General features: G+C 41.6%; 1 protein-coding gene across 7 annotated transcripts in view; it reads left to right on the forward strand.

Moving 5' to 3' along the window:
- The window catches only part of dagla (diacylglycerol lipase, alpha), a 519984-nt gene that overhangs the window by 387717 nt on the left and 118691 nt on the right, over positions 1-13576 (forward strand). For all 7 annotated transcript variants that reach the window (XM_070899843.1, XM_070899842.1, XM_070899844.1 and 4 more), the window contains 4 exons: positions 2900-3034; positions 5573-5650; positions 10420-10544; positions 13073-13229. In XM_070899843.1, coding sequence (XP_070755944.1) covers positions 2900-3034; positions 5573-5650; positions 10420-10544; positions 13073-13229 — 495 coding nt within the window. The remainder of the gene's footprint in view (positions 1-2899; positions 3035-5572; positions 5651-10419; positions 10545-13072; positions 13230-13576) is intronic.

Below are 13576 nucleotides of genomic sequence, written 5' to 3' on the forward strand. Positions count from 1 at the left end.
TGCAATTATTGGCCTGGATTTTGCGCTCCCGCTTGTGCGTACGCTGTCGTAAGGCTTCAGAAAGGCCGTGCAAATTCCGGGTTTCTGCATGCCACAAGAACCTAGAACCTAGATCTGTCAAGGTTTGCATGCTTTCACCAACATAATGGTAAATATAAATCTTAAATTAAAAGTTTAAAAATAAAAAATCATTTATCAACATTTAAATTTATGTCAATTTTGCTCCGGATTAAAACCTTTGAAATTATTTTTCAAAAATCAAATTTTTATTGTATATGCTTTACTGAAGGGACTTCTAATGATATTTGAAAATGGAAACATTTATTTTTATTCCAGTTGTACAAGTTATTTAATTATTTGGGGATTCCTTATGTTTTTGAGGATTCTGTTCGTAAATGGAATCCTTAAAGCATATTAGGAATCCTCCTTGCTGATTGGACGTTTGGGGCCCACGTAATCCCAGAGACGCTTCCGGAACCGCTTGCGTCCCTGGGATTCTTGGGCCTTTGCGCAGGCCCAGGACCCGAAGTCTCTGAAGCCCGGGAGCCTGAAGGTAAGTGCGGATTTTTTTTTAATCGGGTCGGAAACTTACAACCACAAAGTCTGGCCCATTCAAATACATCCCAAGTCAGTGCCCCATCAGGCTGTCCTTGCATACTGCAGAATCAAACTCTTTTAATAGTCATGCATTAGTCAAGCATGACTTCCGACTCCTAAAACTATGCTGACTGTCTCGGATTAGCTCAAGCCTCTTAAGATGCTCCCGTATGTTATCCCTCATAATATATCAAATAGCTTCCCAACAGTGGATGTAAGGCTTACAAGTCTGTAATTTCCTCATCTTGCTTTTTGAAGATAGGAATTACAAATTTTATTTTCCAATCCTCTGGAATTAGGCCAGATCCCAGGGGTGCAGGTGGTTCTGAAGCGTCCCTGGGATCACATGGGCCCTGTCCTCCAAACAACAAGAAGGATTCCTAATCTGCTTATGGAAATTCCATTTACTCTGAAAAATATCCGCAAGAGAGCTTGAACCAATTCCTTCAGAACCCCAGGATGAAAGTTGTCAGCACCTGGAACCTTAACCACTTTAAAGTTTAACAACCTCCCCAATATGTCTTCTCTTGTGTTTGAAAGCATTTTCTGTCCATATATACCTTTGAACTGTACCTCCAATTGTGGAATGTCTCTTTTGTGAGCACTATTGAAAAATAATCAATAAATACTTCAGCAATTTCTGTGTCTTCAGAAAAAGAAATGCTGGAAACACTCAGCAGGTCAGATAGCATCTGTGGGGAGAGAGAGTTAACGTTTCAGGTCACTGTTCTTGCATCAGAACTGACAGATGTTAGAAAGGAACAGCATTTGAGCAATTACAGAGCCAGAGAAAGGTGGGGCAGGAAAAGAACAAAAGGGATAGAGGTCTGTGATGGGATAGAGGGCAGGAGTGCTGCCTTATCTGAGGGTTTCCAACATTCTCTGTTTTTATTTTAAATTTCCCATAGCCGCAGTAATTTGCTTTTATCTCCATCTTCGGACATCACTTTCCCATTGTCAATTTTTAGTGCACCAATCCCTCTTTGCACCCTTTGTTTACTCCTGACATACCTGAAGAATGTTTCACTATTTCTACATTAATTATAATCTGTCACGCAACAGTTGACCTTCAGGCAGAGATGTGAAAAATTGTCAAATAAGTGTGATTGTATTGATGCCTTTCAGCAAGACAATAGGTGCGACTTACATTATTCAGACCAGGTTGTACAGGGCAAAATAAGAGCTAAATTACATAACCTTCGTGCTGTGTTGTGACATGTAAAGGCAAATTTTTTTCCATGTTGTAAAATTGTACGTGACTGCAACTGAGACAGGCAAAATTTAATGAAGACGAGTTGATTACTTTCTGGTTAGTTGTCCCAGGAACAGGTGTGCTTTTCCAAATTGTTTCTACTCCTACAATTAAAATCCCAAAATAGTAGGTGTTGTGAGTATAATAAAATGGAGCTGTCGCTGTGTGCTTGTCATGGAGACAGTAGACAGCCAATTAGATGCAGGCTGCCGGCAAAAGTGGTGATTAACATGGTTTCTGGCAACATCACTTGTGAACACACACACATACACACACACACCACACCACACACACACATTATGTATATGTGTGTGTCACAATAATGGCATTTGACAGTATTGGAGATTTTTTTTTAAACTAGCCTCCTATTTGAGACTGCGAAAATATTACAGGGTTAAAGTTGGCAGATAAATACATCTGTGGCCAGATCTTCAAGTTGCAGACAGTTGCAACAGACTATCAACCACAATACAGTGCATTCACAGTATGTGACATTATGCCACATCCCTCAAAACTTAAGCATGCAGACTATACTTGCAGTATCCATCCTGTTTGCATTGCATCCACAGCTGGTGAGATGCAAGCACCTTCACACACACACCTCAGCAGTTGAATTTTCAGACTTTTCCAGGTTTGTCTCAGCCTGCTAATGTGTATCCATAAAGAGTGAAAATTCACTAATATTATCCCAATTTAATGTAGCACAAATCTTCTGTTTTTGTATTTTCCACCTCCCTTGAGGAGAGATTGCAGGTAGAGCTGACTGTAATTTACAGTGATTTATGTGGAAAAACAGTTCAGCCAATTATTTTTTTTTTAAATTTATAAATACAAAATACAGCAACATAAATTTTGTCGAAAGACATGATTGTATCCCTTTAGAGTGATGTCATTGTGCTCGAAATGGCTTATACCAGGTGCAGTGTTTCTCCTTCCCCAGACTAAATAAGGCATCCTGCACACATTTATGTGAAGGAAGCATCCCTTTAACATAAGCTAACTGACGTAAGATTTTTATTTTCTATTATCAGCTTTGTTTGTGTTTCACAGGATGCCTATTCTGAAGTTGCTTTTCTTTTTGCTGAGTTCTTCCGAGACTTGGACATCGTGCCCTCTGACATCATTGCTGGCCTTGTATTGCTGCGTCAGAGACAGAGGGCCAAGCGAAATGCTGTCTTGGATGAGGTAGGCAATGGGTTTTTTGTGTTTTGGGGTAGGCAATAAGCCCTGTGTTTTGATGTAACAAATGGGCTCACTGTTTTAATCAGTGCAAGCAATGATTATATATGTTTTGTTGTAAGCAATGCTTTTTTTGTATTTTGGGATAGGGAATAGGTTCTGTGTAATTAAAGATAGGTAATGAGTTATTGCTTGTTTTGGAGTAAAACGAGCCAAAGGTGGGAAGAGGAAACGTTACAAGGACACCCTCAAAGCCTCCCTGATAAAGTGCAACATCTCCACTGACACCTGGGAGTCCCTGGCCAAAGACCGCCCTAAGTGGAGGAAGTGCATCCGGGAGAGCACTCATCGCCGAGAGCATGTAGAAACCAAGCGCAGGCAGCAGAAAGAGCGTGCGGCAAACCTGTCCCACCCTCCCTTTCCCTCAACGACTATCTGTCCCACCTGTGACAGAGACTGTGGCTCTTGTATTGGACTGTTCAGCCACCTAAGGACTCATTTTAAGAGTGGAAGCAAGACTTCCTCGATTCCAAGGGACTGCCTATGATGGTTTTGGAGTAGGCAGTGGGTTCTGTGTTTTGGGGTAGGTAGTGGTTTCTGTGTGTTTTTGGGGTAGATACTGGCCAGTGTTTACAAAACCCGATCTAGGCTTTCTGCCCTCCTGTTGATTGGAACGCAATACTCTTTGGGCTTTGATCTGCCCAGAGGTGGTTTCCTGACCGTAGCCGTATTTTTAGCATTGAGGTCATTTACATTTTGAAGGTGGGCTCCCCGGGCTCTGCTGGGGATTCATATCAGTCTGAAGGCAGAGACTTGCTATGGCAGGCCTCTGGGCTGTGTTTTCCTCATTTGCATATTGTTAACCTACATCTGTCTGCTTATGGGTGACCGTATTGTGCCCCAACAGGATCGTCGCCTGGAAAGGGCAGGGAGATGGGGTGTGGTGGAATGTGTCCCTGAGCAGGCTTCTGACAGCGCCCACCCTGGACCTGCTGAAATAGCAGTTTTTTGTTTTCTGTTTTCCCAACTCACATTCCTATGTCTGTCATCATACAAGGCACCTAGTTGCCCTGTTTCTTAACTTCGTGCTTCAAAGTGACCACAAGGAAATCTATTAACACTCTGAATAAACTTGCCATTCAATTTCGTTCTCGCTCCCATGTGGAAGCAACTTGCGATATCCCCCTCCCAAGAGACAGCTGAGATCATAAATGCATCATTTCTTCCTTCCTTGGTGCAATCCAATTGAATATCCGCTGTTGTTTTTTTTCTTACTTGTCAAATACAGCGTTTGTATTGGTGCAGCTGTTGCCCATATCATTACCAGATCTGCACACAGGTGTTGATGGTATAGATCCAATGTAAATTCCACACATTATTCCAGAGGGGCTAATTTCATTTTACAATCGACCCTTGTGTTACCAGTTGCAGATTGGTACTTGAAAATATTATAGACGGTACTAGTCTTCTTTATCTCTCAACCACATCACTAAAAAAACAAATTATCTGGTCATTCTCATATTGCTGTTTGTGGGAGCTTGCTGTGCACAATTTTGTTGCCACCTTTCCTAAATTACAACAGTAACTACACTTCAAATAGTACTTCATTGACTGTAAAGCGCTTTGGGATGTCCTGAGGTCGTGAAAGGTGCTGTATAAATGCAAGTCTTTCTTTTTATCTTTTTTTTTCCCCTAAAATTCTGAAGTGCATTTAATCGACTGATCTAGAATTTGTAGTCTTCTACCATGTTTCTGATATTAGGAGATCATACTGTTGGGAAAGTGTTGGTAAATGCACCATGTAGCTGAATCAAATACAGATTGAAGAGCCCTGATTTGGTTTCCAATATGTGCTGAGTTAGCTGTTCTCAACTGGGGCAGCAGTAGAGGTACCTGTCCTATAATTGGCATTGTGTCCCTCAGATATTGAGTGGAAAGACTAGCCAAGGGATTGATATCTGATGGAAAGTGCTTGTATTTGGACGTTGAATGAGGGCAGGATGAGGCTCTGATGCCCCTTGTCAATCAGCCTGCAACACTCTTGATGCTTGACTCAGAATGGGCATTTGCGTGAGTTACTGGAGATTATTCAGCACCAGTGGAACTAGACCCCAGCACTAGTCAGTTCTTGGTGCAAAGGCAGGGCGAAAGTTGGTTGATGGGGTGTAAAGGGCTGTGTCCAGTATATATTATTTAACCAGAACGGCTGCTGAAATATTTAATCTCAAGCCCTGTGAACCTTTTTAATCATTTCCCTCTAAACTCATTGAAAAGCCGAGTGTAACATAGGACGGGCTGGCTAATATGTTGGACAAAAGTCATAAAAAGAAAGATTGTGAAGGCTGGAAATCGGAAAATACAGGAAATGGTGGAAAAATGTAAGGAAGTCAGCATCTGAAAGAGATAAATGGGTCATATTTTGTGTGTAACCCTTCATCGAAACAGTAAAAATGAAGGCATGGTGAATGGGGAAAAGAGTGCATTGTTTTTGGAATTCTCTGATTATATTACAACTTGTGTAATTTTTCCTTTTCTCTCTTATAGGCAAACAATGATATTTTGGCCTTTTTATCAGGAATCCCAGTCACCAGAAATACAAAGTACCTCGACTTGAAGAATGCCGTGAGTGTTGTTCTTTAATATATTTGAGCACTGTTTTTAAAAAAAAAAAAAATTGGCCCAGTGCCGATGTATAATGTGTCCTGTGCCAAAGTGGGTAAGGACAGTAAATGATTTATTTTGACAACCCATTTTCTTTGAGAGATACATTAATGCATGGTGAAAGCCTCCATTCTGAGAATGGACTTGGTAGTTATGTCAGTATCTGCTTGATAGTTACAAAGACATTCAAGTATCTGTTACATTCGAATGGGGGATCTTGAACTGAATAAAGGAATCTACAGGTGTCTTTTCCCCATTTAACATGTCGAAATATGTGACAATTCAGTTGAATGCATTTCTCCTGACATTTGCCATACACGTGTGTGTCTCAGTTACACACACAACGTTGCAGAAACAGGAGTATATTTGAGGGCGAGTCCTTTCGATAGGTAAATTTGGGACCAAGCAGACTCAACACTTCTTAGCCGACTTCTCTCTTATTTTTGCGAATAGGCATGAATCCAACTACAGGCAACTCACGATTATCCGCACACGGATCCAACGGGAAACCATTGTAATGGGATTTAAAATTTCAGCCCGGGAAGGCATCGGGCCGCTGACGTCGGAGTCCTTTTGGCCCGGGAAGGCATCGGGTTTTAACTTTATAATGTTAATCACTCTAACGGAGAAATCATTTACCCGGCATAATCCAATCCCCGAGGGACCCGGAAAATCGAGAGTTGCCTGTAATTCATTCCTTTTGTATTTGCCTGTCCACTTTGTCTGCTGGAGTTAGTATTTATGCAGTTATACTGCTTACATTAGAACAAATCAAGACTGCATTCAGTTGCTTTATCATTTTTTTACATAGAATTTTTTAAATGTAATTCAATGCTTTATCATTGAGTTAACAGCTTACAGCTTTTTAATGAATATAAATTCCTTTTGCTTTAAAAGTCAGAAATGGCTGTCCTGATGGCTTATTAGGTCATCAGCAGGCCGGGGCCATTAGAGGGAGCAGCGTGCGGCGGCATGCCACTGCAGGGAGCAGCGCATGCTGCTGCAGGAGGGCGACGGCTGCAAAGAGAGCAACTGGATTGGACGTCCCCCAAATCCAGGTCGTTGATTGCAGTGCGGGCAGGCACAGCAGGAGCGGCGAGGTCGGGGCGAAGGAGCGGCGAGAGTTCATAGAGGGATGTGATCGGGGCCCAGGAGCAGCATGTGCCAGCCCACACTGCGATATGTGTGCGCACTAGGTCCGTGCAGCAGAGCAAGTCTCCAGTCGTCCTGGTTAATCCTTGCCACTGGACCAAGACCTAGCTCTGTCAAGCCTGTGTGGTGGCTGGTGTGCAACAGCCACCACATGTTAAAAAAAAAATCCATGCACAGGCATCTTCCACCCTTCAAGATGTAATTCGGGATCTGGAATATTAGATCCTTCATTGAAGCACCTGTGAACTCATCCCCTTTTGGCGTGGAAACAAGTCATCCTCGATTCGAGGGACCGCCTATGATGATGATTAGGTCATTGTATATAAGCAGCCTAGGCAAGAAGATCCCAGATTGAATTCCTGTTCTATATAGAGTTAACTATTCCCAGTAGTTGGAATGCTAAAATTGGCCTCATTGTCCCTGGGCTAGGGATGGTGTAAAATCGGTTAGGGTTCATTCTGCTGTCCCGTTACCACCTCCTTTTTGTCTTGCTCCATCATCCCTTTTGTCATTTAATCACTCCTGCTTTCCACCCTGTCACAAGCTTTCCCTTTTGTTCTTTCCTCTCCTCCCTCTTACCCTGCCGTGGTTCCATATCCTTTAATACCCTTAACTAACAACAATCTATACATCTCGGTTTGGAAATTTTCAATTGACCTAGCCTCAACACCTTTTTGGGGAAGAGAGCTTCAGAAGTGCTTCCTGACATCACCCCTGAATGACTTAGCTTTAATTTTATGGTTATGCCCCCTTGTTCTGGACTCCCCCTTGGGGTATCAGAAATTGCCTACTAAAAAATAAATGTTCTATAACCACCTAATATTTCAGGAGTTCTACTTTACAATATTAGTAATGGAAATTATGGGATTTACACACTCAGTTAAAATTATTATTTTAAAATCATTCGCTACTGAGAATTAAAGGAAAGTTCCAAAGAAAACTGATTTTTTAAAAAAAATGTACTCTGGACTTTCGACTATCTGCCAATGATTTGGGTAAGGGCTGCAGCTGGAACATAACAGAATTTGATATTTTACTTTCACCCCCTCACCAACACCCCACCCCCAACTTTTCTCCTTTCCACTCCTGAAGGTTACGCACTCTTTGCTGGGGTACAGCGTTACAGGCACCAGCAGCTTTCTTGTACCTCAACCAAGGGCAGTTCTTCATGTGTGAGCCTAGACTGTGTGAGGGTTGGTCTGTCTCATTCTTTGATCATAAATTTCTGTTCCGACATTTTCCTGATACTGTTTGACAGGGCTTGTCATCCTGTTGTGAAAATGACATTGCAGTAAAATGATGTGGAACTATTGCTGCTCTAATAGATCCCTGGCAATCCTCTTTTTTTTTTATAGACGGATACTCTGTTATAAAATGTGCTGTAGTCAACAAATTCCCAGTTGCTCTGCCTTTATGCAAGGGTTGAAGGTGCCTGCTTCTGTAAGCAAGACACTGTAATGAAGAGAAACTTTATTTTGGTTCTACCTCAGGAGTTCCTTTTTGTTTTAATAAAATTTTGGGGGTCAACAAATTTGTTTTTTTTATTGGATTCTTATGTTGCATTGGGAAAATGGTGGAATCAATATACCCCTGAAAGTGAGAATGCTCTAAATCATGGACCAGGCAGTACACTGGAATTGTAATTGCAGTGAAGCAGTGCCCTCTGCTGGGAGAGAAAGCAAAGAACCAAAAGCTATCTATTTGGTTATAAACTTTTGTCATCATAGAATCCTACAGCACAGAATGAGGTTATTTGGTCCATTGTGCCTGTGGCATCTCTTTGAAAGGTCCAGTTAGTCCCATTCCCCTGCTTTTTTCCCTGTAGCCCCGCAAAATGTTCCTGTTCAAGTATATATCTAATTCCCTTTTGAAAGTTACTATTGAATCTGGTTCCACCACCCTTTCAGGTAGTGCATTCCAGATCATAATTCGTACATAGAAGAATGATTTCTCATCTCCCAACTGGCTCTTTTGCCAATTATCTTAAATCTGTGCCCTCTGGCTATTGATCCTCCTGCCACTGGAAAAAGTTTCTCCCTATCTACTTGGGGTAAAAAGAAGACTTCTCTTCTTGAAGGTGGATTCCCTGATATAAGAAATCGACAGTTGCCCGTTAATGCAACCGCGGAATCACTCAGACGAAACCTCGGTTCAACCGATCTTTATTCAAGCATGCAAGGGAAGCATTCACGAATGAACCTTTCTAAGAACAGAGGTTTTACATCGACAGTTATATATTTTTCGAGGTGAGCGAGCCTCCTACAAAACCACCAGTTGGCCGCTATCAGAGAAGTTACATAGATTCGTCGACCCTTATCAGACTGGCTCTGAGCAGTCCCCCCACATCTGTCCATCTCCCATCACATGTCACCCTTCCGGAGTGTGTTGTTCAGTGTTGTCAACTTTGCCTCAGTTTCTCATGATGTGAGAATTAACCTTGCTTCCCAGGGTTTGCTATCTTGTTCCCAAACACCTGCTTTCTTATCCCTTTCCCAAAAGAACTCCAATCAAAATGTTCTCATTCTCCTGAGATTCAGATGCTGCTACAATATGTTTCTAGACTGTTGGACTCCCTCCTGTTCTTGGTGGATGTTGTTCTGCACTGAATGTAAGTTTCCATCCGTCTGCATTAAGGTTAACACAACGGATGGTCCATTAACCATCAAGCTTTGCTCTGTAGCAAGCCTTGCTGCTTCCCCTTCTTAAAACCCATTGTAAGCGAGTGAAAACGCGTGCTATACATACATAAGCGAGTTTTACATACGATCTGTCAATTTACGATATATTACATTCCCTACCGTAACGTAGAGGATCTCCCGATTCCTCAGAACCTCCTAATACTGATAAGCCCTACAATCTGGACCGTGTGTCAGATCAATTCACTACCTTCAGTATCCACTTTAGTAACCATCTATCTGTCTCTCTACTTCCACTTTAGTGACCATCTATCTGTCTGTCTACTTCCACTTTAGTGACCGTATTTTATCCCCTTACAATTCTTCTATACCCCTTACACCACTTTATCAATCTTTGTATTTTTCAGCACCTCTATTAAATCTCCCCTTAACCTTCTCTGTTGTAAGGAGAACAATCCCAGCTTTTCTATCCCCTCCACATACCTGAGGGACCGCCTATGATGATGATGAAAGCTAGTGGCTATGACTTCACCACTGTATTTAGTACTCCAGCTCATTCCATCACTCTTAGTGTAACCAAATCAGAATTGCATCACCTAACACAATGAGAGTGGGTCTCTTCCGAGGAATAGTTGATGTGTGAGAGAAGTGCTGATAAGCATATTCCATACACTGAAAAATGAAAACACAAAATATTGGTAAGGGTTTTATGCTCGGATTAGGATCTGCCTAATGTTACTGAGTAGGGAAGAGATTTAATGAGGTGAAAATCTGTGCTTGGATCTGTTACCGGAGGAGGTTGTGAACTCTCAATGAGACAGGAGCTTATTAATCTTGCCAGCGAGAAAACACATTCAAAGTTTTGTATTTACTTTTATTTAAAAAATCCTTTTTTTTTTTGTTCAGGTCTGTGAGAAAGTAATTTTGTTTTGTTTCTTTTAGCAAGAAATGAACATGTATAAGGAGGTATGCTACTACATGCACTTTGCACTGGCTGCCTATGGCTGGCCCTTGTACTTGATGCAAAACCCAGCCTGTGGACTCTGCAAACTGGCCGGCTCATGCTCGTGAGTAGCATTTATTTTTAAATGTTGTAAAAACAATTCAAAATACTGCAGATTACAGGTTCTGCACTGTTATACCGTTCCATGAGTTATTTAAATAGTGTGCATAAATGCTCTTTGGCTAACAAAAATGGAAGCGGAGTGTGTGTTTGTTCAGTCGTTGTCACGCTTTGGACCACATATAAACCAAAAAAGAAGGCTTGACATGTTCTGAAAAGGGTCCTAAATAAAATTCATGTGTTTGTTCATCACTTGTTTCCCAGTGGGTAGGAATCCACAGGACAACTTTATCTCAAATTCACTATATTTGGAAGTTTGTTTGAGAAACAGATAAGGAGATTCCTTTTACTTAAAGGGGTGACAATGGAGTTCCTATAATTGCTTCAGTACCTTTGGGCTAGGGAGGAGAAAAATCAGAAAGGGTTCCCACTCCTGATCACTATCCAGTGTCTCCTGTTGGAAAGTACATGCTCAACATAGGATGAGGCTAAGAATTGTTTTATAACCTGCCAAACGTTCTACTGACACACTCCAGGCTCACAGGTGAAGAATGTCCATTTGGCTGAGATACTGGGGATGGCATGAAACTGTGTCTCAACATGAGTTAGCGCCTGCAGAAGAATAAGCTGGAGGGGTAACAGTCTGAAACCCATCTCAGTGATGCGATGGCGTATTGACGCGTTACACTGCAGAGTGATGGGCTGATGGTTTGCCCCTGTGGCCCATGGAGGCTTCAGTTCCCAATCTCAGCCAAGTATTTCTTCGCAAGGAAGCTCCGGTGCACCTTCCAGTGATCAGTTTCAGAATTGCATTGGCAGGGGCCTGAGAGAGAGTTGTGCTGTTCACCGTTTTATTCATGAATGCTGTATAATAAATAGAAGGAGAGAAAAGTACTTTTTAAAAAAAAAAACAAAGGGAGTTCCACCCAACAACAAAAATTCAGATACAAAATCAAAATACCGCAGATGCTGGAAATCTAAATTAAAAACAGAAAATACTGGAAGTAATCAGCAGGTCAGGCAGCATCTGTAGAAAGAGAAACGGAGTTAACGTTTCAGGTCGATGATCCTTCATCAGAACTAGAATTGATCTCTCAAAGGCAGCGAATTCAATCTGGGACCTTTTGATTGGTATAGCTTAGTGTGTATCAAGTAATGCCCTTACTCACTCTCTCTTACTACCCCTGTATTACTGTCTCCATGCTGGTCTGTTTTCTCTCTCCCTTGCCCTCTTTTTTTATTTCTGTCTCTTTTTCCCTTTCTCTCTTACTGACCTTCTGTCTGTTTTTCTCTCTTTACTTTCTATGTTCCACTCTCACTGTTACTGTCCTACTTTCTCTTACACCTTTTGCTGTTATTGTACTCCCATGTTTGCTGCACTCTCCTCTTTGCGTTTTTCTCTCTCACTGTTACTGTTTTCCTTCCTCTGTTACTGTCTCCCTGTTGCTCCCTTTTCTCTGTCTCTTACTGTTCCCTTTTCCTCTGTCTGTGTGCGTCGCACTCTACAGATGCTTTCACTGTTACTCCAATGGTGCTCCCCAACTGCTGCCATTACCCTCTGATCCTTTTAATACATGTTTGTCCTTACCATCTATCTCTCTACAAATCTTTTGACAGCTTGAGAAGAATAATACAATAAAAGATATGAAAAGAAACAGAATGCAATGATGGTCGTAGTTAAGATGCTCCTACTGAATGGCTGATCAGTACATTCATTTTGCTGGCACCCCACAGCACTGTCAGAATAAAATGATATCTGAATTGTAGACTAAGCCCTGTAGGGAAGTGTTATATGATTTTGGATTTTGAAAGTGTGCTCGAAAGATTGCATTACTGAAATTAATATTTTATTGCACATGTGAAGAATAACTTTAAAGCAAAGTAATATGAAGATGAATGTTTGAGGTGATTGGCAATATCTATATATTTGATATTTATTGCTGTGGTTGGATTTTTGGGATGAGTTTGGAGGTATCTGCACAGACGGTATAGGGTGTGTGAATAAACAGAATTGTGGTCAAACACACATTGTTAATTAGATTGGCCAACTTTTGTTTAATATAAAACCAGATGGATGAGCATTTTAAATGATGTGTGTTTATGCACAAAATCAGTTAGTTGCATGCACTAAACAGGCCTGCTGATGAAAGTGCGCAGCCTATTTTTGAAATGCGGTAGTCAGAAATCATTTATTGACTGCTTTTAATTCTCCAAAACTATGGGAGAGCCACTGTAAAGCTGAGTAGTCTGGTCTGAACCAGCTAGCTGGTTACACTGCTGTTAATGTAGGGTGTCACTGGGTCTTGAGCAGAACTGCTCTGAGGTACACACCATTGTAATTGGCATTGCTCAACAGCAAGCAGCTATGCGCTTTGATGCGTTCCGCAGATGCTGATCAACAGTCTATTCTGTCACTTTAATAGCATGTGTGGAACCTGGATATGGCATTCCAGCTGACTTCTGTGAACTGAAAAACAAGAATAATGTGACTAATTCAGTATTTTAAGCACCTAATTATCTTCCATTTTCTAGGTGCTGCTGTTTCTGCTTCCCTCGACCCAGGTATGCTCCAAGTGTGACAGTTGAGGAAGACAACTGTTGCAACTGCAATGTCATTGCCATCAAACGTCATTTTCTGGATGAGAATTTTAGTTCAGTAGATATCGTATATACTTCTTGCCATGATGCGGTACGTTGCTTAATAGTAATTGTTAATATTGCTTGGACACCAGGGAGATTTCTGCTCTTCGAATAGTGCCGTGGGATCTTTTATATCCATTTGAGAGGGTAGCAGACAAGGCCTCGGTTTAACGTCTCATCCGAAAGACGGCATCTGCGAACTGCATTGCTCCCTCAGTACCGCACTGAAATGCCACCCTAGATTATGTGCTCAGGTCTCGGGAGTGGAGCTTGAACCCACAAGCTTCTAACTCGGAGGTGAGAGAGCCATCACAGAGCCTTGGCTTCCATTTGATTTCTTTCTTTAAACAGCAGAATAAGTGGCTTGGCTATGTGTTACATATTTGTGACATAGTC

Source organism: Pristiophorus japonicus, chromosome 14, assembly GCF_044704955.1.
Source record: "Pristiophorus japonicus isolate sPriJap1 chromosome 14, sPriJap1.hap1, whole genome shotgun sequence".
NCBI lineage: Eukaryota > Metazoa > Chordata > Chondrichthyes > Pristiophoridae > Pristiophorus > Pristiophorus japonicus.